This window comes from Vigna umbellata, chromosome 2, assembly GCF_029865625.1.
Source record: "Vigna umbellata cultivar VRB3 chromosome 2, Vumbellata_1.0, whole genome shotgun sequence".
Classification (NCBI taxonomy): domain Eukaryota; kingdom Viridiplantae; phylum Streptophyta; class Magnoliopsida; order Fabales; family Fabaceae; genus Vigna; species Vigna umbellata.
The window spans coordinates 16,207,604-16,235,439 of NC_142166.1; the positions used below are offsets into that span (position 1 = coordinate 16,207,604).

Genomic DNA, 27,836 nt, shown 5'->3' on the forward strand with positions numbered 1-27,836 from the left:
TAACAATTTAATTATATAAGTTTAAGGGTTTTTAATTTTAATTGAGAATATATTTTGATTAAAGTTAAAAACTTTTATATGATTTATTTTGAATTTTTATGAATAACTTAAAATGTGTTTTGATTAGTAGTAAAAATTTAAATCAAAATTAATGAAGAATGTTTAGTTGAGAATTTATTTTTGATTAAATTTATTATGATTAATTACAAAGTTCTTTTTTTAAATTCAAAATATACTTTGGTTAAAAATGAGAACACCGACAAATTAATTGAGAATTTATATTGATTAATTTGAAATAATTAATTAAACAATAGTCTTTGAATAACCCAAATCCTATATTTTGGAAAATGAGTGAAATGAATTTATTTTCTTTATCATCGGTTTATATCTTTTTAAATCTCTTTATAAATTTCTTTCTTTCTATCTTTTGTTATTTCGTTCTTTAACATTTTCTTTATCTTTATCTTCTTTGTTATTTTACGAATTATTTTGTATAATTTTTATAAGAACTAATTTGTTAAGAATCTTGGTTGGGTAACGACTTAGAGTTGAATTTATCCTTTCTATTTTTTTGACTAGTATCTTAGCAATACTTAAGTTTTTATAGTTTATTAGTATTAATTTGATCACATCAACGACAACATTATAAAAAAACGTTTATGTTATGATAATCGATTATCAATGACAGTTGTGAACCTGACTCTTAGTTTTCTGACATAGTTTTCAAATGTAAGAATCTATAAATACTTAACTTAAACCTAACTTAAAAAAACTTTTTGTTCAGTATTAGAGTTGTGTGCTTAAGAGAATCTCAAATTGTTAACAATGTCTCTTATATAAATTTAAAAAAAATATGATTTTTACAAAAAAACTAGGAATCTCAAATGAAAAATTAAGACAACAACAATTCCAAACAAAAATTAATTTAAACATATAATTAAGAAATTTTAAAAAATAAATAATTCAACATATTAAGCATATAAAAATTATATTAACAATATATCAAAAAAGTAAATATTTCAAATAATAAAAAATCAAATAAATTTTTTAAAGCCATTCCATAAGAAGAACGTGTGGGAGCGCAAAAACTAAGAACCACAACAATGGGAAGGACTACAACAATAATGATGGTACCAAAAACGCTAATGTAAAACCAGGACTCTAATGGTGGCACCAAACAACGAAATAGCAAAAATATAACGAGGAAAAGGTGAAAAAACCTTAACAAGCAACGATGAAGGAGAATTGGAAAGCGTGAGTTTGTAGTGGCGAGGGAGAAGAATCACAACTTCTATGTAGCATGACCATTCGTGAATAAGTAAAAATTACACAAATTAACCATATTCATAAGGGTATAGACTATAGTTCTTTCTAAAGTCATGCCTATACTTTGATAATTAGAGTATAAACTACAATTTTATCTGAATTGTAACCTATATCTTTTTATAAAATTACAAAAGTGCATCTAATTTTTGTAAGTTACATTATTTTTTCTTCTTAAAATCATAGCCTATATGACATAGTTAAATGTGATATTTGCACAGGTGACATTGTTCTCTAAAAACTTATCTTAAAAGACATAGACCTAATCATGATTCATTAAATTCAGCCAAGTAAAAAAATTATTACTATTTCGGTTGTGGGATTGAGTCACTGAGCACCTTCACAAATTTGCCTTCTTGCCGTCCGGTCTCGCTCCAAGCTCCGTTGTCTTGCTCTTCCGTCCGGGAGGGAACCTGTCAAAGATTCTCCGATGCTAAAGTCAGTATGTGAACCGTTCGACAGTTCAATAGAACAGTAATAAATGTGCACTAAATGCAACGTACCTACCACTTACCTTTGACTTGTATTTATAGTTTTTGTCATGGGCTTGGGATTAGTGAAAAGTTAATCACGACCCAATTTTAGCCTAATAGCTCTAAATCACTGCTTACCTTGATCATGGTCTTAATGACCTAGATAACCTACCGGCCGGTTATTCTACCACCGTCCGGTTGGACTGATCCTTTGTGGTCTTCCTTGGACATTCCGGTAAGGTACAATTATTATACTAAAAGTGTGATAAAAGAAATTAAATTATAATTTAACTGTTCATCCAATACAACCATCACAACCATGAACTTTGAACTTTGAAATAATGTTAATGTAGTCCATAATGTTAACGAATCTCCACAATCACAATCAATCACTAATAATTGAAAGACTCTAGACCAATAACTGATAATTGAAAGAAGAATATCAAGACCACCTCAGGTATTTTAAAGACCTCGAGTAGAAGATTTCATGAAATGTGTTTTATGATCTTAACATGATTGTTATACATTATCATCCTTTTGCATTCCAAAATCAATTAAATGCAAAATCAGAAATAATTAATTGAAAAGAAAGTCCAGGACAAATGCCTCACCTAGATGTTCATGAACCATACTTAATATAATATATTATTGATTAATTCTTTCAATTTGTTATTTGGAATCTCAATTTAAATGACCATATGTAATTTTAACTAACCTATTAATTCAATCCTATTTGTTAAAGTTAGAGAAAAAGAAATAAAAGTAACTTAAATTCTAATTTCAACATTTTCAATCTCAAAAAGTAAATATAATTAAAGTTAGGTTTAATAGTCTATTTTTTTTTCCTCAGTTTTATTAAATAATGTTAATTTAATTGTTCGTTTTAAAAGTACTTGAAATTGATTTTTACTTATTAAAAAATGCAACATTTTTGTCAGTAGCATAAATTAATTCTGTACTGACACAATAACCCATTTTAGAAATGTGAAGCAGAGTGGTGGTGGCAGGTTGCTTGGTTCCAACAAAGACAGGAACATGAGAAGTTGCTAGTGAAAGAGTAGAGTGTGGCAAAAGAGAAAGAGAAAGTGGAAGATTTGCAGTATTGTAGTGAGAATAGCAGTAGTTGAAAAGGGAGAGGACAGGAGAGAAGAAATATCTTCATGGTTCTTGAAAGCAATTTGACGAGCAAACATTTAAAATTTTATACTTTATATATCCAATATATATATATATATATATATATATATATATATATATATATATATATATGTATATATATTATTTGTGTTAAGGAAAATTGGAAAATATATAAATTTAGGAGTACATATTAGTTTTTGTAACGCTTAATTCTAGCAAAATTAAATATTTTAAGGACACTAGACAATCACCTACTAGCTTAGTTTATATATTGAATAGATTCATTGCAATAAAAAGTAAATAATTGGTTTAATATAACAAAATATTTGCATATTTCACTTTTCGTGTAAAAAAAGAAATTAAAATTTCAATATAAAAAATTGATTCTATTATTTTCTTTTAAACTCTTTTAATGTTTAATAATTAAAATAAATAAATATAAGTTTAATTTATAATAATTTTAATATATGTTTATTAAGTAAAAAATTAATGATAATATAATTATCTTTGAGAGTTCTCTCCTCTGTGTGTTTTTTAAATAAATTTCTCCGTAGTTATTTTAATTATATATTAACGTGTTAATTTTTTATTTAATAAGTTTATGTATGTAAAAATATTAAGAATTGAATGTGTTTAGTTATATTAATAATTAAAAAAATTAAAATTACAATCTTAAAAGTGTAAATATTTATTATATTATAAGTAGATATATTAATATTTATTTCAATCAATTAAGTTAATATATGTATAAAATATATGATAAAAAGGTCATACACTCAAACTAAAATATTGATGTAATGTGATACGAGTGATAAAAAATATTTGTTAGAAAAATTTAAATGTTTAAATAGGATTAAAGAGAGTAAAACAATTAATTATACTAACAAAAGACTGCAACGTACAAAAAAAGTAGAAGAGGAAGAAAAAAAAACTTAACGCTGCCATGCCATTTATGTTACTTAAACGGAAAAGAAGACGTTGACGTAAAATTTGATAGATGAAAACTAATTTTAAACATTTTTAAAATAAAAGACTGAATTATTCAGCAAAACTAAAAATAAAATAGGTTATTAAACCTTAAAATTATTAAGTGTAAAATAATTTCGTCATGTATAACAATCTATTAGAAAGAGAGTGCAATTTTTAATAATATAATTACATGTTTAGTTAAATTCAACTAAAATATTTAATTGACTGAATTTTTATGAATATGTTTATCTACTAAAATATGATTCTAGAATATTTTATCTTATTTTATATATATATATATATATATATATATATATATATATATATATATATATATATATATTTTATAGACCAGTGGAAAGAAAGGGAAAGAAGAAGATGCAGCAGAAAAGCGAGTTCGAGTTCTGCAAAGCGTGCAACATAAACCACGACCAAGGTCTCCGCCACAAGTACTTCCCTAACCACAAGAAATCCCTTTCCAGCTTCCTATCCCGCTTCCGTAAAAAACTCTCCGACGTTCGCTTCTTCCTCAACGCCCCTATCCCTCTCGATCCCCAACTCGCTTCTCGCAATCGCTTCTGGTGTGTCTTCTGCGACCAAGACGTCCACGAACACTCCAGTTCCTTTGCCTGGTACATTATCTATCCACTTTATTTATTCAAATCAAATCACTATGACCAGGCTCTGAATATTTTCAATGGATGCCATCGGTTCTTGTGATAGCGCCAATGCGATTCGCCACCTCGCCAGTGCCCAACACGTGAAGAATTTGAGGCATTTATTCTGGAAATACGGCGCTGCCGGGAATCAATTGGACGCGTTTATGTTTTCCGATGATGATGTGACTAAGGTAATCCACGAATTGTATCTGTTCTATTTTGTGTTTGCTTGCAGGTTTGGGAAATTGAGAAATAATTTTTGATTTGTTGTTATTTCCTCTTTGTGACTTCAGTGGGAGAGGAAGTGCGAGGCGCGAAAGGATGAAGCGAGTGAGGGAAGTCGCAGAACGGTGGTGGGTCCTTCAAATGATGATCATATCCATAATCAACTCACCAGTGGAAATAGTGATAGTTTTGAGAAAAATGTTTATTCCCATTCTGTGAATTCGTATCCTTCAAATCCTGTTTTGCCTTTACAAAGCTATACAAATGAGTATCAGATATCTAGTTCAGGACTTTCTGGAATCGCGAATGTTGCTACCTCGTCGGAAACGTGCCCTGATTCAAAACCGTTTGCTTTGCCAGATCTTTTGGGTATATGCTTACCCTGTCTACTGAAAATGTGTTTTTTTTTAACACTTTACAACTATCATCTATAGTGAGATTCGATACTGTTTGGTTTTAATTTGATATTTACGGTGTGCTTTTATTGTGTCTCAGTTCAAAGGAGAAGCCATTCTCTCCCTCATGATGGTAGACAATGGTCAAGTAATGGTTACTCCGGTCATAAACAGGTTTGTTTGGTCTTTAAGCTTTAATTGTTTCAAATAAGTCATCAGAAATCTAACTATTCGAGTTTCAGACTATCAAAAGTCATTCGGTGGTAACTTCATTGGTAAGCAAGCAAGATGAACTTGTTTGGGTTTTTGCCTAGTTTTATGTCTTCTAGTTTTCGTGTCTTGATGATCAGGATTATGGTTTGTGTAGCACACTGCGTATTTGTACTTCTTTTAATTTCTAATTTATCTTTTAACACTTTTCATATTCTTCTATAGTGTTGTACTTGTCTAACCTTATTTTTAATTCGGTACTGATGAAAAAATATTGCATTTTGTATCAATGTACCAGGGGCGTGACAATGGTAGAATGGTCAGTGGTGAAAGCATTCATGAGGGTATCTATTTGTAATTATGAACATATTGTTTTGCTTCCATCATTATAGTACTGTAAAGATGAAAAGTATGTGCCTACTGAATATGTACACTTAGCTGCGCTGCTTATTTCGTGTATGTACAAAATATTTAAGACTAACATGAATGAGAAAGAGTTTTAAGATTTTACTACTCATACAGAGGTTGATTGAAGTGGTCAAGTAGAATGATGATGCATTTTCTACTATGATCCTTTTACGTTTTCAGGTGTACAATTGATCACTCAGATTTCTTCTGTGCCTACTGAAAGTGCTGATAAAAAAGTTTATTCTGAAGCACCTCCACCATGGATTGACACAACTGAGGCAGTTCAGATGCATTCTAATTCAAACAAGTTGGGGAAGTCCAAAATGTTGAATCCAAATCGGGTAGGAGCAGCTTGGGTTGGAAAGAGAAAGATTGAAATGGAGAAGGAAAAAAGGGGAGAGACAAAAAGGAATGGGTGTGATGCCAACTGGCTTCCTAATTTTGGTAGAGTCTGGCAATCTGGTAGCAGAAGAGAATCCAGAAAAGAGTTTGAGAGGGAGAAACAGTTACAGAACTTAAATGTTGAAGTAGAGTCTAAGATGGCAATCAAGATACAGCCTTATGTAAGCAAAAGAATGGTGAGTTCTATTCTATGGTGTCAATTCTATTTTCTAAAGATGTGGGTTTAATTACGTTTGAAATTGTCAGCCAAAACCAGCTTGATTTGGGATGACTTATTAAGTTGCCCAAATCCAACTGGATGATAGATGGGATGCAAAAAGGCCTTAAGCTCATTATACCAATCTAGCCCAGATTGTCTAAAATGGTGTGATGTATCCATTTGTTGATGCTGCACCTTAAGTTTTTAAACTTGGAAATGTTAACACATTTTGCTTCGGATAGGGTCATTAATGGATATCACAGTTGTTATAAATTATTTTTCTGGTAAAATGCCTGGACCAGCCTACTTGGTGACCAGAAACAAATCATAATATCTGTCTTAAGTCTTCGAGAAACAACTAATAGAAGCTGGTGGGTTATGTTAGGTAACAGTTAGTCTGGTTTGGCGTACGGCTGTTTATCTCCAAATAATTATTGTTCCTTATGCACTTTTAACTTAAATTAGTTTCTGTTTTTCTGGTTGATGAATGTTTTTTAAATTTTAAATGTTTAGGAATTGATCTCTTTCTTAGTTTATTGCCCATCTAAGGTGGCTTCATGGCAAATAGTACATGGTGTCGTGACCCTCCTGCCATGGATGAAATGCAAAGCAAATTGGCAAGTGAATGAGATTTTTATTTAAACAGTTGTAAATCCAGGATATTTAAACAGTTTAACGCTGAAATAAAAAATAAAAAATCCATAGAAATCATTATTGCTCATCTCTTGGGTAGGTTCAAGGCAACACTGCATAATGTGCTCGCCCTGCCTTGGGCGAAATTAAAAACAAACTGGCAAATGGATATGTGAATTTATAGCGCTAAGTTTAGTTGTTAATTTTGGATTTTCCTTCTTCCATGTACTATCATATTGATATTTCAGTTATCATATGTAAATATTAGATCTGCTCCTTATGTGTGTTCTTTGCAGCGGATGGATTGTCAGGGTGATAATGGAAGCGGATGAAATTTCTTGTCGCAAAGATGTTCGGGGAGTGAAATCCGTATGGTAAATATGCATACCAGCATCTATTGCATTGGAGGTAAGAAGACTGGAAAAAATTTACTCGGTGAAATGCGGCACGTTTATGTCAACCCTCGGAAAAAAGTACCTCAGTCATTTTGCAGTATTAAAGCATAACAATAGATTACTGAAATATGTACATGCATTAAGCTAAAAATGAGGGCTGTTAGTCTGCATGAATGATTATGATGATAGGGAAACCCATTTTACGACATTTCCATTTAAATGCCTTATGATAACAATTCTTGTTATAGTTGGTCTGCCCATTTTTGTGCAGTTATTGGGTGCCTATTATCGCCTACCAGCTTGCTTTTGAATGTAAGGATGGTTACTATTGAATATTAATATTCAGATCGGTGCTGCCTTTCAGCTTGTTGAGCTTTTACATTGAATGGAACAAAATTATCCAAAGATGTACAGAGTACTGGGATTATACTTGCCAGCTATACAAAGAATACCACTGTAATGTCCTGGATCTTAACTCCTAAATTTAATCTTACATTTCAATTATTTTTGTGCTACTAACTTCTGTCCAATATTTACACCAAGACAAAGTATGATAAATTTTTCATCAAACAGTAGAATCGCGACTAAAACCTATACTGATTTGTTTGCTCAGTGTATCGTACGTACTATTAGGAGTTCAGTAGTATATAGACGTAAATGATTTACGAGATGAGTTCCTAAATATTTGAGCCGTGAAAAAAAAATTGGGCGCTGCATCTCCAAATATTTCTAAAACCTCGTGGTTAAAAGGCTAAAAAATTGAAAAGAATCTTTGACAATATTCTTTCTAAACCTAAAACAACTTTCTCTGTTTCACTTTCACGCGCATTTCTCTCTCGATTCTCACTTTCTCTCTTGGCCTTTTTTTCCTTCTCCATATTTTCTAGTTCTTTCACTTCTTCTCACTCACAGATCCATTTTCCTTCTTCGTGGATCAAGGTTTTTTCTTCTATTCTGTGCATTCCTTCCTTTCTCTTCCTGTTGTTGCATTTTTCGTTGAAAGTTGGTGCATTCCTTCAAAGTTCATTTATTTATTGTATGTTTGTACATTTAAAATTAGAATGCGTATGTAGAATTAGAATTTGTATGATTAGAAACTGTGTTTGAAGCAAATGAGTGTGAGGGAATAGGTTAGAAAGGTGTTTTGGACGGAAAAACACATTGATCTGGGAAATGAGTTTTTGTAAAATCGGAATTGGAAATGCGAAATTACTTTCATCGTATTGGAAAACTAATTTTTTCTTCATCAGATTTTGAAATTTGATGGACACATTTTTAAATCCGATTTGGTTTTTTAATTTTAATAATTTTTTTAATGATTTAATTTTATTTTAAATAAGATTTATAATTATTTAAATTTTTTTAAATTTTTTCAATTTTGTTTTTCAATTTTTTCATTTTTTTTTCAATTTTTTCAATTTAAATAAGAAATAATTTGGAAAAAAGATTCTTTTCAATTTTTAAATTTTTTTAACCTTTTGACCACATGGTATAATAGTATTTTAGAAAAGTTTGTAAATGTAGAGTGAACTTGGAGGTGCAGGTGAAACGTAGAACAAATTTGAAGCATGTATAATAATAGTTGATAGTTTTTTCTAATTTTGAACTGCATGGTCCTCATCGTGTTCTTATCAAGATGATACCGTATATTTTTAGCCTCTATTTAATTTGAATGAGGTAAATTGAAAAATCTAAATTATCATCCATACATATTAAGATTCGTAAAAAAGTTTTCCAAGATTCATAATCCTTTTCACATACATTTTACTGATGATATTCATTGTAGTTCAGAGTAAAAGGACATGATTTAGTTTGTGAGCACACTATTTAGTATTTCGGAAAATGTTGTATCTGACCATAATAAATTATCTATGCCTGGTGCACCATGGATGATTGCATGTGCACCTGCTTTCTTGATGCTATCTTTATTTAAAGTGTGTATTATTCACGTTTGAAAACTCGATTGCGTTTCTGTATGAAGAATTTTTAGATGACAATTCGTTTTGTAAAGAAATTGACATTTTTATAATAAAATATAATGATTGGAGTAATAATTTTAAGAGAAATGCAAATTTTAAGAAAGTACGAATTTATAAGAATCATTTGATTTTCTAAAATTACATAATCTTAAATTTTATCTTAAAAATAATAGGAATATGAAATTTTTTACGTTTTCTTATTTCTAAAATTCATATATTTTTTTTTATATTTTTTCAACTAGTTTGAAATCCATGTATACATTTTTTTTGTTTGTTTTTCATATTAATTTATTAGATTAAAAATGTTTAAGTTATAATTTGATATTGAGCAACTTTATCATTTAAGAAAAATCATACATACACATAAAGTGTAATTACAACCTGAAGTAGTCGTAAAAAGTTAGTCATATGTTAATAAAAAAAGAGACCTGCATTTATATATATATATATATATATATATATATATATATATATATATATATATATATATATATATATATATATATATATATATATATATATATATATATATATATATATTATATCTTGGCTTTCACATCAATTCAACACTTACTATCTAATATCATTATTACTTGTAGCTTCGTATATTTTTGTCAATAGTGATAATAGCAAAAAAAAAAAAATGTAATAACCAATCGGAATAAGCTAATTATAATTTTTTAACATTTACAATTCACACATACTTATTAACAAACAATACATGTTAAAAGATTCATCAACATAATAATCTAGACTCAATTTTAGATCTGTGCATTAAATAAGACATAGGAAGTCATGTACGTGCCATGAGATCATGAAATAAAATGTCATGATCGGTCTAAATTTATCCAGTCTTATTCTTTCATGATAAGATAAATTCATTTATAGCCTAATAAGAAAAGGAGTTCCTTGTCCTAGATTATGCTATAGAAACCTCATTCAACTCTCATTCCTTAAACTTCATCCTCTATATGAGTTAGGATAACTTCACAATGTATTCTCTACTCAATGCATAACATTATATAAACCAATATGACATTCTTCCTTAGAAACATCACATTAACACACACAAATCACTATACAAATTAATTTATTCTAATAACCTACTTTCATTATCTTAAAACCATTACACTTCCATAAAATAATAATTCTTCAACAAATTTTTCAAATTTTAAACAACACTTCAAACAAACTCGTTTAGCGAGAAAGCTACCTATGGAAAGACACTCGTTTAATGACTAAATGGCCCACCCAGTGAGTCAAGCCTTGGAAGAAAATACAGATAAATGCATATAGTGATAGTAGACTCACCAAGAGACCAAACCTCCTCTGACTCTCTCCCAAATTCAGTTTTAACTCTTACTAAGTGACCTTTTCAATCACCCAATGAATGAGGCCGCGAGAGTTTATTTAATCAAGCTCGCTTAACGACTCAAGCCTTAGGAGTTGATTTAATCAAGCTCGCCCAACTAGCTATGACTTGCTCACCGAGTGAAAGGTCTTGATGCTCTCTACGATATTATTTTCAAGGCTTGCTTAGTGAGAGTGTTACTTCCCAACTAGTCTGCATAAGTCCGACACAAAAATATGCATATCAGATTATACCTTTAGCTTTAATGAAACCTTTTCTTTTTCTATACAAATCATATACTGATAGCAACCCTCTTGGCTAGGTTGCCAAAGCTCCAAGAGAAGCCATGTTGATGGTGAAAATGGTGAAATGGTGCAGAATTTGGTGGGATTAGGGGAAAAAGGCTCACAACCTTGGTGTATGGATGGTGATGGGGTGGTGTGTGATGATGCTCTTATAGAGGTTAGGCCAACTTTAGAGGAAGGAGGCTAGAGGAGACCAAATGAGATGTTCTAGCCTTTGGTGACCTAAGATAAGTATTATGACACAAAAGTGACAACATAACTTAAATTCAAAGATAATTACAAGAGTGAGAGACACCTCTATTTATAGGCTAAGGGTGTATTCAAATTCTAAAAGCTAGACCTAAAATGAATGAGAGGGGTTCTTTGGAAAACTCTTCCTTGACCGTCTCGACATTAGATTGGTAGGGGTTCATTTGTTGATCGCTTCAGTAGTTCGAGAAGGTGAAGTCAATAGGGTAAGGCTGAGATTTCAAGAATGTAGTTGACAAATGATATGGGACTGAGAGGTTGAGCCATATATGAGGTTGATATTAAAGCCTAATGAGGTTGATATTAAAGCCAAATGAGGTTGTGGTATTGTAGTTGATCGAGATCGTGTGGGAGAGGTCGAACGACCAATATGTTGAAGCTGAATGAGGTTGAGAAAAAGCCAAATGAGGCTATGATGCGGATGACACCAAGTGGTTGAGCTGTCAAGACTAAAGAGTTGATAGGTTATGACTGAGAAAGGCCAAGATGTAGAAGAAGTCGATCGGTCGAGCTGCTGAAGCCAAAATGAGATTGATATTGAAGTTGAATAAAGATGATATTGAAGCCAAAATGGATGCATATAATATTAGACTTATTTTGTGGTCAAATGTAGGACGTTTCTAAGAAGACAAACATTGTTACACCTCCACAACCACAATTATCTCCTCTCTAACAACTTGGTGCAGCGGTAGTCACAATGGGGAATAAAACTATTGAGATAGATATGTCTCTTGAACTCACATGCAAGACTGCTACCACCACTTTATTTGTATGTCATAGAGATATTTGTGAAATTGTCATTGGAAATGATCTCCTCTCTACAATAGTTCTACAACTTTGGAATTTGTAAGTAAACCTTCACAAACCATGAAAATACTATCATATTGCATTCGTGTATTTATTTTAACATTATTTGTTCATATTGAAGGTATTTGCATCACCTTTTGCATTGAGAGAAGGAATGTTACTATCTATGGATTTCTTGATCCTATTGTAATTAAAAGTGTAGGAAATAAATCAGAAGAGTTGCAAAAAAAGTACTTGATAGAAATGTTTGAAAAAGCTAGTAAAGAGGTCTATTTAGCACCTTATATGCATAAGTAAGTACATATTATTTGAATTCTTCATGACTAGTTTAAAAGTTTCTTTTAATTAATATTATTCTAATTTGTAGGGGTCATTGACAATTGCTAGTTATTGTTCCTAATCGTTCTCTTGTAGTTCTCTTATGTTCCTTGCATAAGAAAGCTAACACATTGTCCATGAAAAATATACTAGAGGCGTAAGTTTTCCTTTCTATTTTGATTCCTTCCTATATTATTATTATGATGTAATGGATGTCTACCTTTTGTATAGGTCTTTGGAAGCTCATTCAAGGTTGTAGGGTGTTCCATCTATTTCTAGGAAGAAGATGCAAATAATCACACCTAATGTAAGAGAAGTTGACATTTGTTTTGTCATTGCTATTTTTTTGAGGAATTGATTGTGTTGTTGGTTTTGTGAAATTTGGTTTAGCAAAATTGATCAAAGCTACATGGTGCAAAGGCTAGCTAGAGTGTAATATGATATTTTGTGTCATTGGTTTGAATGAGTCTTGATTATTTGTATTTAATTTGCAGTGTCGACGTTAGTTGGACAGCTATGAGTGTGAGTATTATGTAATGAAACACATGCATACCATTATTTGTGCAAACATTACTGAATCATGGAATAAGGTATTAAAAAACTAACTAAATACTTATCTAACTATTCATTACAATATTGTTTAACTCTATTAATTTATTTGTAGATCTTTAATGATTCATCTCGCATGGAAGCTGAGACATTGAAGACATTAGAAGGAACTGATCTTCTTTTATTTTAAGTGTTAGTAGAAACTTGGCTACAATTCAATAGTGTATGTACATTAATGTAATATTTGGATTTAATAATATAGTTTCATGTATAAATGATGTATTAAATATTATTAGACAATTTAATGTTTGAAATGAATTCTATTTTGTTAGTTCCATTGAATTTGTTCATTTGAAGCTATATTGATCATAAATTGATTGGATGAGATGATAATATAAGAATATGATTATAATTTCATTGGATGTCAATTGCAATAATCAATTTAAAAAAAAAACATATATTATGACGTACTAAACCGTGTACGTCATAATACGTTGATTTCTGAAAAGCACATATCAACAAATCTACTTTATAATATATTTCGTCCTATTATGACTGATTTCAGAAACTACATCATAATACGTAAATTTTTGCTACGTCATAAAATGCACAGACTTACTATTACGCCCAGAACTATGTCCCCGTCATAATATATCATTTTTGTACGTCATAAAATATCTTTTTTTTAAAAATCAATCTTATTTACCTATATACTAATAGACTTATATAAAGTTAACCCTACCAATTTCCACATATATTGGATAATTTACCATTGAAGCATCCAAGTAATTTCCTATGCAAACATGCCCTACGGCATTCCATTACATATTACCTATCCTCCTTTTTTTTTTGTTAATGTTCGTTTAATCATAATATTATTATATTAAACACTTTATTGTGTCCCCCTTGTCCTTGTCCATATCTAATATTCTTTTGAAGGAATCTCTTAACGGTATAATGCCCTCTTCCTCCCTATAAATAAAGTTTGATTCGTATAATTATATTGGTAGATGTGTTTGTTTAATTATTTTTGAAAGACTAATTGGTTTTTCTACATTAGGGATATAAATAAAGGTCAAATCCTCATATGATCCTAACATTAACTTAATATTTTCGTCCTTATCAATGGTATCGCAAGTTGTAGCGTGACATATGGGGAATTCAATTATATTTTCAATGAAGCTTTCCCCCATTTATTACATTAAATAGTTCTGGTTACATGTATTATATCATGGAGCTTCTTATTGCCAAAATTTCGTTTTATTGCTCTTTCTTATATGCATTAAATCTCATTCTAGTATTTTACTTACTAGTTACTCCAAGAATTTCATTTTTCTAAATAAATTTGCTGAAGTTTATCTGTTAAAAATGAATCAGTTCTCTTTTGAAGTGATTTCATAATGTATCTAGGTTTTACCTGAGCAAAATTCAGTGACAGTCAATTTTGTTCAGGTTTAAGTAATGTCTTTAAATGCAGCTGTTAAAACTGTTAAAAAGCCTTTTTCAAGAATTTGAAATATTCCATCTGTAAAGTATGCTAAGATATTAAAAAGAAAAAGATGCCACGGCTCTGTTGACATTGCATCAAGGTTCTCCAATGATCATTTTCCATTAAGAATATAAAACTCAAGAGTGACGTTTATTTAACAATTAAAAAATATGGTGATGCTGTTGGCAATGGAAAGCAACACCTCAAAAATCTTCTCCACCTCAATTACTTGAGTTTAACAATCAAACCCTAGGCTCAGATTTTAATTAAGGTTCAGTTTGAATTTTGAGACCAATAATTCTGGGTATACTAGGGAATAATTTTGGAGAATATTGCACAAACAAACCATGGTTAAGGCAAGAGGGACATGTCACCCCTTTCATCATCGCCTTCTATTTTAAAGCGTTGCTATTGTCTTTCTCTGTGTAATCATCTGACTTTATTTGTCTTGTTAATTTCTTTGTCTTAAGAAATTTCAGCTTCAACAAGAAATGTCATCTTTGTGAGTTTGGCTAGGCCAAATGCTTCTTTTCAAACATGCCCCCATCTTAATCAAACTATATATATCTTCAATCTCTTAGAACAAACTTTTGTTGGAGGATCTTTCTGAAGGACTGCTACACAAATTAGCTTCTCTTCTTTCCCTTTTGTTGTTGTTTTTCACCATCTACATAAGATTTTCTCAATTATCTTATGTTTCTATAAGTGGTGAAGACAATTGATATGGGAACTAACCGGCAGCAGCATGAAATTTCAGAAGGAGGGTCTGAGGTAAAGTGGTCACAACTCAAAGCTATGTTTGTATAGTTTATGATAGTTGTATTGTAAAACTATTCTGAATCCACTCCCTAATTCAGGTTCAATATCAAGAGATAGTAGAAAATGAAGAGAAAGGTCCAACACACAGATTAATAACTGAGAGCTGCAAATCAAACAGCATGGTTGTAAAGGTAACTATCATATTCCTACTTTTTCTACTTTCTTTTTGTATGCTGCATCTTGATTTGAAGCTGAAAAATTGTCTGAATTGCAGAAACGGCAAACGTTGATTCCTGCTCACATCATAGCTGAAGCCATATCAACTATCCCTGATCTTGACATTAGATGGTCAGGTCCAATCACACCAAAAGAAATGGAATATGTTGAACAATATGTGCTAGCAAAGTATCCAGAATATTCAGGCGTCATGGAAGGAGATGGAAATGGGATAGACTTGTCTAGCTTTATCATCTATGAGGAGCCATCAGAACCCATGATGGATGATAGGGGCAAGTCACCAAGAGAGTCTTCTACATATTTGTTTGGCAGTAATCTTCCTGAAATGGATAGGGCCAAGATCCAGTTGGAGCCATCAAGATTACTTGATATTCTCAACAAGAAATCCTCATTTCCTGGAAGTTTCATCTCTATCCCAGAAATCCAAGCTCGTAATAAGATTCTGAAGCATTATGGGTTGCCTGATGAAGAGTACCTTGTTCTCTTCACTCCAAGCTACAAGGATGCTATGATGCTGGTGGGAGAAAGTTACCCTTTTGTTAAGGGAAACTACTACATGACAATTCTTGACCAGGAAGAAGACTATATCAGGGAATTTGCTTCTTTTAAGGAGTCCAAGGTGATCTCAGCACCCAAGACTTGGCTGGATTTGAGGATCAGCGGGTCTCAGCTGAGTCAAAACTTTAGGAGGAGGTGTAAGATCAGCTCAAAAGGCTTATTCTCTTACCCAGTTGATGCAAATGGAACAATGCATTGGATTTCTGAGGCTCATAGGAACAACTGGCATGTTCTTCTTGATGCATCTGCTGTGGTAGTGGGAAAGGATAGGCTGCATCTTCTTGCACTTCACCGACCAGACTTTGTCATCTGTTGTCTTGACAACACTCATTCCAACCCTTCAAGAATCACTTGCCTCATAGTGAGAAAGAAATCATTTGAGAACTCAGCTGCTTCATCTCAGGTAGTTGAGTGAGTGATAAGAACGAGTACTTTCTTACGATTTTAGAGCAACTAGAAAATGGACAAAACTTCCATGCAGATTCTTAGTGTTTTTTCTCCTATCAGAATTGGAACTTCACCTTAAGTAATTTATATCAATCTTTATGCAGAAAAACTAAGGTGAACCTCCAATTCTGATTGAAGGAACCATTTAATAAACTGCATTAGTTTTGTCTCAGCAAAATTGGGTATCATTGACTCTCAAAAGTCATGAATTTTCCGGGAGTACTTTTGTAGATTGAATAAATGAAAATAGGCATATGTATAAGACCACTTATTACTGGTAGGAAGGATTAAGCATTCCTAATCTTTTGGTCTGTTTGTAACTTAAAAAAAGCTATATAATTAATTATCTTAGTTTGGTATGTTATTTCTGCCAAACCCATTCCGAAGAACTTTATCCTACTTTAGCTTCTGACTTCGATTCTGGGAGAGTAACAAATTACAAATGCATGTGTTGGTTTCAAAACTCTTTTATCAAGTTCTGCTATGCTTAGTCTTCAAACCTTTTGGCTCCAAAAACTTGAAGCTTGGAAACCCTGATCATTTATATTTTATCTTGCAAGACACAAAAATAGAAATAGACACCCGTGCATATTTTAGTTGTCTGAGTGAAGCATGTCCAGTCACGTTAACAAGTTGTCTGCAGTGCAAAAGTCAAAAACTCAAAAGGTTCGTTTTGTCCTTCTTTGCTTTGTTCTATGTGTAGAGTACAAAAGCATAAGTTTCTTAAAACCAAGTCAGTGATTCAGAAACATAATTGTCTGGATCAGTTCAAGAAAATGTTCAAAAAGAAATGCAATAGATTCGCTATCTAATTTGCTACCTTCATTTCATGCTCAAAGTGCTTCTTTGTTTCTGACTTTCTTTAACCTTAAAAGCAATTATAAGTGTTAGTTTTATCAGCTAACGTAGTTATATTTGCCATTACATGCAACTTGGTTTTTGAGGATCTGGTAGGTGGAGATAGACTGTAGCATCATAGACTCGAAAATGCTTGATGGACGACTTTTCTTTCAACAAAAGCCATTTTTCACCCAAATACACACATGGACCCAAACCCAAATGACTCAAATAACATTCCAAATATTTATGCAGATTGCACAATTTTTTTAGATCACAATTTAGTACTAGAAGAGCCAAATTTTAAACTTTACTATTTTTTTGTAAATGATCTTTTTCCAAAACTCTCTTCTTTTTTAAATGAAAAAGATAAAAGAAGTTAAAAATCCAGTTCAAAATTTCAGTTATCCGATCACTGAATTCTAATGTGTTTTTCAATCAGTTTCCTTTCTCTTACAATTCAAAATTCAATTATTGGAGAACCAAAATTTAACCTGAAACACTACTGTATCTGAATAATTTTTTAGTTCATGATGAAAAAATCGTCCCTAACAGCAATCATAGCATTCTTCAAAATATTCAAAAGGTAAAATAGTACTGAATGATAAATGTATTTTTTAGGTCAAAGAATTATTTTTTGTCATGTTAGGTTCCAAATGCTCTAGAGAAAAAGTGGCCACAAATGAATAAAGATAATGCATCTTTTTGTCTTGTCAAGATTGAAAGTTTATTATGGTGCACAAATAATGCAGTTCCTAGTAGATGATCTAAATGGGAGAATAGTAATGGTTTCAACATGATAGGTTACTTTAGAGTTTATTTGGATAATTTTTTTTAAGAAAATGATAGGTTTCAGCATAACTTGGCAAGAAAACAAGAATTAGCTTCATACAAAAATGGAAAATGACACTTGAACAACCATTTTTGACAACATTTAGACACGCGCACACGTGTCAAAATCTGAGTGGTCCATTTTCATTTAATTTTTCCAACTGGACCACTCAGATTTTGACACGTGTGCGCGTATCTAAATGTTGTCAAAAATGGTTGTTCAAGTATCATTTTCCTACAAAAATTTACCACATGCCTTTTGTGCAGAGACTATAGTTATTCTACCTGGCCCTGATTGTACGAAGATTCCTAGAAATTACCCTATTCGTAAATTTTTGAACTTTTTCTATGAAAATTATAATCTTCTAGTATATTGACATATCTTTTAATTAATTAACAAATTTTTAATAAAAAAATAAATGTTGAAAATTAAAAAGAAAAGGCTTTTACTTTTGTATTAGGAGAAGAAGGATAACCATGAATTTTGTAATCATTATTCTCTTCAAACACTAATGATTGTATGCGGAACAATGTGATTAATTTTAAATATCGATTTTAAAGAATAACATTATATTCTTTTAACAAATTAATGTCAATAAATAACATAAAAACTAGTTATTTGAACAATTCAACTCAAAGACCGAACAATAAATAGCAAGTTACTTAAATCTTATTACTTCACTTAGTTATAATAATGTCCCCACATCCACCTTAAGAGTTGTTGAGAATGCTCACAATCTCCCTTTAAATCTCAAGCTATTTGGCCATTCCTATTTTGAAGAAAACAAAGTAAATGTAGGTATATATGGGCTTCACGATAACTAAAGACTTAAATAGGACAATATTCTTTTATGGTTTACTGAAATGAAATGCATTTATTATTAGATATATTGAACTATGAACTTGACATTTCTTGCAATCTTTCTCCAATCCAATAAACATCCACATTTTACCTATTTGTAAGAAAATGATTTTAAGGAAAAAAGTGATTTTTCATTTTTACGCAGAGAACCCATTTCCTATAAATAGTCCAACTTTGCCATTTCCACTAGTTAAAAGAGGAATGTGCATATGGCATGATGTCTTCATTTCATTTTCATTGAATCCTGATTTCAATAGATTCTGCTTATACTTGTGACAGAAATAGTATGTCTTGCATATTCAGTCTCATTACTACAACAAAACTCAACGCTACAGTACATAAAACATAAAACAGGGGATAGACGCCACTGCATATGACAAGTTAAATAAAAGGGGAAATACATAATCTTGCTACAAAAAACTAGTACAAACTACGTGCCCATTGCTCACTATAGGCCAAACCCTGCAACTAGAAAAGCACTATATTTTATACATTGAAAAAACCAAGCATCAGGGAATATTTGGTGTTGACAGTCAGTACCTTGTTCTGCCATCACCCTCAGTAATCACATCCTTGAAGGATCCATTACTGGGAATCATCGGCAGCACGTGTTCCTGATGAGGCACTATGACCTCAAGAAGATAGGGGCCAGGGGTGTCCAGCATTTTCTGAATTGCCCGTCTAAGCTCTTCCTTCTTCGTCACACGCTCCCCGGGTATCCCACAAGCATCTGCAAACTTTAGCATGTTCGGGAATATCTCATTCTCCCTCGAGGGATCTCCCAGATACGTGTGTGCTCTGTTGGCCTTGTAAAACCGATCCTCCCACTGAACCACCATACCCAAGTGCTGATTATTCAACAACAATATCTTAACAGGGAGATTCTCCACTCTTATAGTCGCCAACTCCTGAATATTCATTATGAAACTCCCATCTCCATCAATGTCGACAACCAAAGCACCAGGGTTCGCTACAGCAGCACCAATAGCCGCAGGCAATCCAAAACCCATAGCTCCAAGACCCCCTGAAGTCAACCACTGTCTAGGCCTCTTGTACTTGTAGAATTGTGCAGCCCACATTTGATGCTGCCCTACCCCAGTGCTAACAATAGCATCTCCATTTGTTAACTCATCAAGAACCTCAATTGCGTGCTGAGGAGAAATCCCATCACCAAACTTCTTATAACTCAAAGGAAACTTTTCTTTCTGCACATTAATATCTGCTCTCCAAGCTCCAAGATCTAGCTTACCCTTCACCCCTATATCCTCCAAAATCCTATTAATACCCTGTAATGCCAACTTCAAATCCCCACAAACCGATACGTGTGGCTGCTTATTCTTCCCAATCTCAGCGGAATCAATATCAATGTGAACAATCTTAGCCCTACTAGCAAATGCCTCCAGCTTCCCGGTGACACGGTCGTCAAACCTCACCCCAAAGGCAAGCAACAAATCACTTTTATCAACGGCGTAGTTGGCATAAACAGTACCATGCATCCCCAACATTTGAAGGGAATGTTCGTGGCCCATGGGGAAAGTTCCAAGGCCCATTAAAGTGCTGGCAACAGGAATTCCGGTGAGTTCCACAAATCGCTTCAGCTCGGCGCTGGAGTTCAAAGAGCCACCTCCTACATACAAAACGGGCTTCTGGGCCTCCAGTATGAGTCTGACAATCTGTTCCAACTGGGCATCGCTGGGGGGCTTGGGCAGCCTGGCGGCGTACCCGGGGAGCTTATCGGGAAGGTCCCAGTTAGGAACTGCCAGTTGCTGCTGAACGTCTTTGGGAACGTCAATCAGGACTGGGCCGGGACGGCCAGAAGTGGCGACGAAGAAGGCCTCGCTGACGACCCGCGGAATATCGTCGACGTCGAGGATGAGGTAGTTGTGTTTGGTGATGGATCTGGAAACTTCCACGATGGGGGTTTCCTGGAAAGCGTCAGTGCCGATCATCCGCCGCGGGACCTGCCCGGTAATGGCCACCACCGGTACGCTGTCCATCATCGCGTCCGCTAGGCCGCTCACCAGGTTCGTGGCGCCAGGGCCGGAGGTGGCGATACACACGCCGGGTTTCCCAGACGACCGCGCGTAGCCCTCGGCCGCGAACACGCCGCCCTGCTCGTGGCGCGGGAGCACGTTGCGAATGGCCGGAGCACGCGTTAGCGCCTGGTGGATTTCCATCGACGCGCCGCCGGGGTACGCGAAGACCGTGGTGACGTCCTGCCGCTCCAGCGCCTCCACGAGGATGTCCGCGCCCTTGCGCGGCTCACATGGCGCGAAACGCGAGAGGAAGGGCTCGGCGGCCGGTGGCGACACGACGACAGCTGTTGGTGTGGCTGCGGGAGGCTTGGGGTGGGAGCATGAGATTGCAAGAGGGTGAGCGTGAGAGGGTTTGGTAAGGGTTGGGTGAGAGAGAGGGATGTTGGATCTGACAATGCGTTTGGGGAAGGCCGAGTACGAGGAACAAGCAGAAAATGGAGTTCTGGACGCGGTGGCCGCCATTGTTAACTGAGGGTACATGTGAACGCTCTGTGTGTATGGTCATGATTTTATGGAGAGGGAAGAGAACTTTTGTTTTACCCTTTTACCCTTCCATTTTGTCTATAAGTCCGATAGTTCTCTGTGGGTAAAATGAGAATTTCACTACAGTACACTGAGTGTGAGTGGTGTCGACTATAGAATGGGAGTGTGATGTGAAAGTGTGATACCCACACAGACTATGCAAATAATAGAAGCAGCAATTTTTTTATGGTTGTGTTTTGGCAGGGCCCCACCCACTTAAACCTTAAAACATAAATCACTTGAGGAGACAGGAAACAACTAGACAATTAAAATCATTTTAACTATACTTTATGAATTTCATAATAAATTCAAATGGCATGTATCAAATTTCAAATTTTATATAATACATCTATCAATAATTAATATATTTTAGTGCGGAAAGTCCATAATTAAGGATTAACTTATTAAAGAATATATGTCTAATGGAATTTGTAAAATCTAATTTTTATAGTATAAGATTATTGAATAAAATATTTTAAAGATAGATTAGGATATTAATACAGTTATTTTTAGAAAAGATAATTATATTAATAAAATATATATCCGGATTCCATGATTGTTGAGTGAGTCAAGCTAGTCTGTTTCTAAACACGGGGTGTATTTACCATTATATGAATAAAAAAGATCTTATTCTACTAATAGTTTTCTTACTATGGATTGTTTGATTAATGATGAAATAGATCTTAATTTTGATTACTACCAGTCTAAGGGATATATATGATCAAAATATAGATAATAAGAGTTCTTAAAAAATTAATATCTCTATAAAAATTATGTGAAGCAAAAGAAGTTACTCCATAACATGGTTATTCTTCACCATTTACTTTGTCATTTGTTCATATCGAGAGATAATCATTATAATATAGACACAAACACGAAGAACAAAAAAAGGATAAGTTAGTGTTCAAAAGTGTTATTTTAAAATAATTAAATATTTTCGAAACTCTTAACATTGGAATTCACTAGAGACATACACTTGTGGTGATGTCTATGCTCTTTAAAGCCATAGCCAAAAGGTTTATCACCCCACCCTACACAAGGTTAATCCTCTTTGTGCCTTGGAATAAACAATTACATTAACTAGGACTTCCTGCAACTCTCACCACATAACTCATTCTATTATATTTGATTGCGAATGGCTATTAGAGTATCAGGATACTCCCTTACTGAATCTCATACGTCAATGCATACGCTTAAGTTACTACCACATATTTTTTTCTTGAAATTCCTTAACACCATTGTCATCATACATGCTCACAACAACATTTCCACCTCAATTAAAAACAATCAAAATCATAAAACATAAATAAGGTCCATTATTCTCAAATAGCCAAAGAAAAGAGAAGAGTAAACATACAAATTGGCGCTTAGTAATGTCCTGTTGTCGCTCAATGCTCAGTAGTACAAACTAGCTCTCAACACCCTATCATGAGAATGCTTTCTAACTTTGGGATTATTAACTAACACTCAACGAAGCCTATTGCCGCTCATAAAAGCTTACTGTTGCTCAACGCCAAAGCATTTGCAAACCCCAACACTCAACACCCTATCATGAGAATGCTTTCTAACTTTGGGATTATTAACTAGCACTCAACGAAGCTTATTGCCGCTCATAGAAGCTTACTGTTGCTTAACGCCAAAGCATTTGCAAACCCCAACACTCAACAGTACAAATTGGCACTCAACGCCCTGACACAAAAATTCTCTCTAACTTTGGGATTTTTAACTGGTGCTTAACACTTTGTCAGTGGACTTTGTGAAATCAGTTTTTCAATTCTTGCACAATTGCTCAATTTGGCACCCTATATTCTTTTGCTTCACCAATCCATTTAAAACGTTTCCTTAACTCAACCAATTTGACCAATTGTCAAAGTGGAAACCTCTAAACTCATCGATAATCGCAAAACACAACTCAAACATCTACAATAACAAATTTCCAGTAGCAAAACACAACATAAATGTTACATGCAACAGTGTAATCGATAGTTCATGAACCAAACACCCATCACACATCATAATCTCAAAACCCACATTAGAAATTCATCACACAATCAACCAATTTGCATAAACAAGAAGAAAATTAACATGTAATTTTTATGAACCCTTGCTTCCCTTACCTTATGAATATCGGGTAGAATCTACCCTTGTAAAAATGCTCTAAGATTCCCAAGTCTCAAGGTACCTCTAGTATCACAAAGAAACTCAAATGAGTACTCTAAAAGGGCCCTTGGAGCTAGAAACAAAAAAGATTCTTAAAAAGCTCCCTAATGGCACATGCAAGAGAGAAATAGGGTGCTTGCTATTGACCCCAAGGTAACTCACGAAAAAGATAATAGATCAGCAAAAAACACTTATCGTGGGGTTGATCGGAGGTGAGTAAAGTTGAAAAGCTCTCATGTTCTAGTTTTGCTTCAAACCCTAGACATGGAGAAATGAAAAAGATGAAATGAGACTAAACTGTGGGGGCAGGGGGTTTGTTGAACCAAAATATAGAGAATAAGTTTGGAGAGTGGTTGTAAGGGTTTTTGTTTTACCGTTGTGAGAAAAGAAACAAGTTTTACACTCTCCCCAACAAAAAAAAAATCAACTTTGAATACTTGACTTACCAAAGAACAAATGTGGGTATGAATTCCTTATATCCTTCTCTAACTCCCAAGTAGAGTCATTTGTTCTCCTATCCCAAACAACCTTAACTAGACTGATGAGCTTTCCTCTAAGGTGCTTTGTTTGATAATCCTCTATACCAACAAGTTGCATCTCCACTAAGAGATATCCTCTAACTTGCATATCCTCTACCTTTAGCACATGAGGACGATCTGACACATACTTCCTTAGTTGAGAAACATCAAATGAATGTTTGCTAACTAAGGAGGCAAGGTGATCTCATAAGCCATTGGTTCAATTATTTTCAAGATCTTATATGGGTCAATGAACTAAGGAGAAAGGTTTCTTGAATGGATAGCCCTCCCCGCACCAGTGGTTGGGGCCTCAAGAAGACATGATCCCTAACTGTAAACTCCAAAGGTATTCTCCTCTAATCAGCATAAGACTTTTGTGTACCCTAAGAAGCCTTCATCCTCTCTTGGATCTTCTTTAACTTCTTTGTGGTTTACTTCAACAACTTTGGCTCCACCAACATTGCCTCTTCATCCTAATACCAATACAAAGGGGTTTTGCACCTTCAGCCATACAAAGTTTCGTACGGTGTCGTACCAATGATCGCATGGTATTTGTTATTGTAGGTGAATTCCACCAAAGGTAAAACTTCATCCCATCCACTTAGATGATCCAACACGTAAGTCCTCAAAATATCCTTTTGTGACTGAATCGTCCTCTTTGACTGTTCATTTGCTAGGGATGATAAGTTGAACTCATCCTTAGCATGCTACCCAAAACACCTTGCAGGGTTTTCTAAAATCTAGAAGTGAACCTTGATATCTATCTAACACAATGCTAGAAGGCATTCTATGTAACCTTATTATCTCCTTGATGTACAACTGTGCCAACTTGGTTATAGGCATCCTTAGATTAACTGCTAGAAAATGAACACTTTTCGTTAGCCTATCAACTTTCATAGATCGTGGCAAACAGGTAACAAAATCCATAATGATGTTATCCTATTTGCACTATGAGGATTTGAAGTATAAGGACTATGTTGTACAAGGTCGTGATGTTGAGGACTTTAATGTTGTGTTTGTTCTTCCTCTTCATCATCACCGACGTCGTTCTGTCAAACACCATTGACATTAATAATATTCAATCTCTTCAAAGAATTAGTAGAAAAATGTTGTTTGGTCCCAATTTGAGTGTTGACATCAGCGTCAAGATGTACTCTATTGTATTGCATGATTTTGGTGATCAAGACACTATATGGTAGAGATATGTCACCAGCCTTGCATTTCAGCATATGTTGCATGATGTGATAAGGTCAATTGATGAATATATTATTTTTAAGCACCCATAGCATAAAGATATCTACCTGCAACAATTTTGCGAAATTTCCAAGTCGTGGAGTCAACATATGCGCGATAACATAATGCAGAAGTCTATCATTAATGTTTAAACAACTAACTGTTCTAACACGTTGACCCTGTATTTATGGTCTGACCATATTAGCCAATGCCATCTTGCGGTCATAGGGAAGGTCATTTGGTATATTTGTAAAGGACAATTTCTGATCCTCGTACTTGAGATGAGCAACATTCAACCAATTTAGCTGGTTTCAATTTAATTCTTTTATTGTTTACCTCACTTTAAAGATATTCATTTATTGAGATCCTTAGATTTGAATAGAAGACTTTGATCAAATCCGAATACAAGAGTCACTCAAATCTAGAAAATCTGATACTCCTTGAAAGACAAGGTGATGATGAAAATATAGGCCAGAGGTCGCAAATGATTTAAAATTCATAATTTTTGGAACCATAATATTTCTTGTATTGAAATTAGTAGCATAGTGTTCCATATGATTGCTATAACTTAAGTAACGATGTTGAACTAATACTTCTTCAATAGATGGCCTCGTATATGTAGGAGCGTTTGTCTCGAGTGCGAGTTCTTTTCCCTTAGGACTTTTTTGGGTACTTTTTGACGATGATGATGCCATTAAGCAATAACTTGAACAAAACAAGTAAATTAAAATAACAATTTAATATTAATAGTAACAATTGAAGTGAGAAAATGTCATAAGCATTAATGCAACATTGTTCTATATTGATAGCAATAATATGATATTACAATACAAGGATGAGACCAAATGTTACAAATAGAAAGAACCTAAGACTATGATATAAATTAACTTAAGACTATGATAGAAATGAACCTAAGACTATTACACACATAGATCGACTCAACTACCATCCACCATCATGTTACACAACTTATTTCATATACGATGTGGGAGCAATCCCATTAACCTTTTTGTACATCTAGAATTTGTACAAAGGAAATCATAACACTATTCCATAAGTTTTTTGTCTTGAATGTTCATCGTATATAACATTTCTCATATGTCACCTTCTATGTATTAGAATGTAGGAGTGCAACACAAGATTTCATTTCACTTTTCCATGTCAATCACTTGTTGCTAGACCATGTTTGATATTTTCTCAAAATGAGTATTGTTGGATCCCATTACCTCCATGAAGTCATTGACCTAGGTCATCAACTTATCAAATTGTAAGTCGAATATGTCCACCACATGTGCCTTCCTCTTTGAACCATGTGAGGATGAAATGCCTCTAGAAGGGACGAAAGGCACAAAATGAGTTGCCCCTAGACTGTACTCGTCTATTAGTGGAGGGGATGGGGGAGTTGGGTCATTGAATCCTTAAAAGACAAGTTCTTTAGGAGTGTATTCCATTTGCCCATTCAAATCAACCTGTATACGAGCCTCCTAACAAAGTCGTCGTACTTGTCGAGCTGTCCGGACTCCACTCCTAGTAGCTCGATCAGCAGCCCAAAGCTCCACCATTAGATCGTAGTGTCTAATGGGAGTACCCTGCCTCTTAGTATAGAAGGCTTTTCCTGAAATGCAATATTCAACTAAACCAAGAATTAATAAATGCTTCGCATGTCAAAGAAAAAAAATTCAAATCCTAACACGACTACCTGTATTAAGTCCTCTCAAACCTCGTCCTCTGCCTCAAATCTTTTCGATGTTCAATTCCAAGAAAATCTGCTGAGTGACGCAAACAAGTCATGCACCTCACACCACTTATCGTTCAAAACTTTTTGCCTATTTTGGACATTGTTCTTTGTAATGGCATTGTACCCAAAGGATTGAAGATTTTCAAAAATATTATTGTATGCCTGGGTTGTCCAACTACCATCAACCCTATTTCCCAAACGACATTCTTACAGCATGGCATTAAGAAGTCGAGCAATCATTTCCTCTCTCCATTAAGAAGTATAGCATATTTTAGGATTCTTGAATAAGATGTTATCCCTTCCCAGCTAGCTAGAATGTATGTGAATTTCATATCGAAATCACATGCGATAAACACATTTTGAATTGGCCAATCTTTTCTTCCTTGAAATCTGGGATCATCTGATTTTGAAACCCTTATTCTTACATGAGTTCCATCTATGGTCCCTAAACAATCCTATTACATTCAAATAACAACTCATGAAAAAGGTGGAAAACATTCTTGTGGTTGGATAAAATTACATATTCATTATTAAAATCATTACCTTAAAGTAAGGGTGAAATTGATTGTTGTTCGACACATATGGATTAACCTCTGAACCCGAGGCCTGAATTAAAATTTTTG

The 27,836-nt window shown here is 33.8% G+C and overlaps 3 protein-coding genes across 6 annotated transcripts; 2 read left to right on the forward strand and 1 right to left on the reverse strand.

Annotated features, from left to right (window-relative positions):
* Positions 1-4,259: 4,259 nt before the first annotated feature.
* LOC124836639 (coiled coil protein) lies at positions 4,260-7,943 on the forward strand. Of its 4 annotated transcripts, none has more exons than XR_015784163.1 (9): positions 4,260-4,534; positions 4,626-4,752; positions 4,855-5,155; positions 5,282-5,355; positions 5,424-5,456; positions 5,690-5,735; positions 5,980-6,377; positions 7,330-7,441; positions 7,700-7,943. XR_015784163.1 is itself a non-coding variant. In XM_088106285.1 (8 exons), exons 1-8 carry the CDS (start codon positions 4,281-4,283, stop codon positions 7,363-7,365), a joined length of 1,269 nt encoding a protein of 422 aa, XP_087962411.1. In that variant the 5' UTR covers positions 4,260-4,280; the 3' UTR covers positions 7,366-7,943. The 4 variants fall into 4 exon arrangements, 2 of the variants coding, with proteins under 2 accessions (XP_087962411.1, XP_087962412.1); XR_015784164.1 differs by having other exon boundaries at positions 7,793-7,943; XM_088106285.1 differs by having other exon boundaries at positions 7,330-7,943.
* A 6,779-nt stretch (positions 7,944-14,722) lies between these two features.
* Positions 14,723-16,865, forward strand: LOC124836779 (uncharacterized). The gene is made up of 3 exons (XM_088106404.1): positions 14,723-15,246; positions 15,333-15,425; positions 15,509-16,865. The coding sequence occupies exons 1-3, from the start codon at positions 15,199-15,201 to the stop codon at positions 16,442-16,444; spliced, it is 1,077 nt and encodes a 358-aa protein (XP_087962530.1). The 5' UTR covers positions 14,723-15,198; the 3' UTR covers positions 16,445-16,865.
* A 2,411-nt stretch (positions 16,866-19,276) lies between these two features.
* LOC124836781 (acetolactate synthase 3, chloroplastic-like) lies at positions 19,277-21,537 on the reverse strand. Its single transcript, XM_047311983.2, has one exon. It carries the CDS (start codon positions 21,520-21,522, stop codon positions 19,540-19,542), a length of 1,983 nt encoding a protein of 660 aa, XP_047167939.2. The 5' UTR covers positions 21,523-21,537; the 3' UTR covers positions 19,277-19,539.
* Positions 21,538-27,836: the final 6,299 nt, after the last annotated feature.

What these genes read in the sequence shown, in the direction of transcription:
- LOC124836639 (XM_088106285.1), top strand. Translation starts at nt 4,281, where the DNA reads ATGCAGCAGAAAAGCGAGTTCGAGTTCTGCAAAGCGTGCAACATAAAC. An exon ending in CCGATGATGATGTGACTAAG is followed by an intron (nt 4,753 to 4,854) that starts GTAATCCACGAA and finishes TTGTGACTTCAG; the next exon opens with TGGGAGAGGAAGTGCGAGGC. An exon ending in CTTATGTAAGCAAAAGAATG is followed by an intron (nt 6,378 to 7,329) that starts GTGAGTTCTATT and finishes TGTTCTTTGCAG; the next exon opens with CGGATGGATTGTCAGGGTGA.
- LOC124836779 (XM_088106404.1), top strand. Translation starts at nt 15,199, where the DNA reads ATGGGAACTAACCGGCAGCAGCATGAAATTTCAGAAGGAGGGTCTGAG. An exon ending in TTTCAGAAGGAGGGTCTGAG is followed by an intron (nt 15,247 to 15,332) that starts GTAAAGTGGTCA and finishes TCCCTAATTCAG; the next exon opens with GTTCAATATCAAGAGATAGT. An exon ending in CAAACAGCATGGTTGTAAAG is followed by an intron (nt 15,426 to 15,508) that starts GTAACTATCATA and finishes TCTGAATTGCAG; the next exon opens with AAACGGCAAACGTTGATTCC.
- LOC124836781 (XM_047311983.2), bottom strand. Translation starts at nt 21,522, where the DNA reads ATGTACCCTCAGTTAACAATGGCGGCCACCGCGTCCAGAACTCCATTT.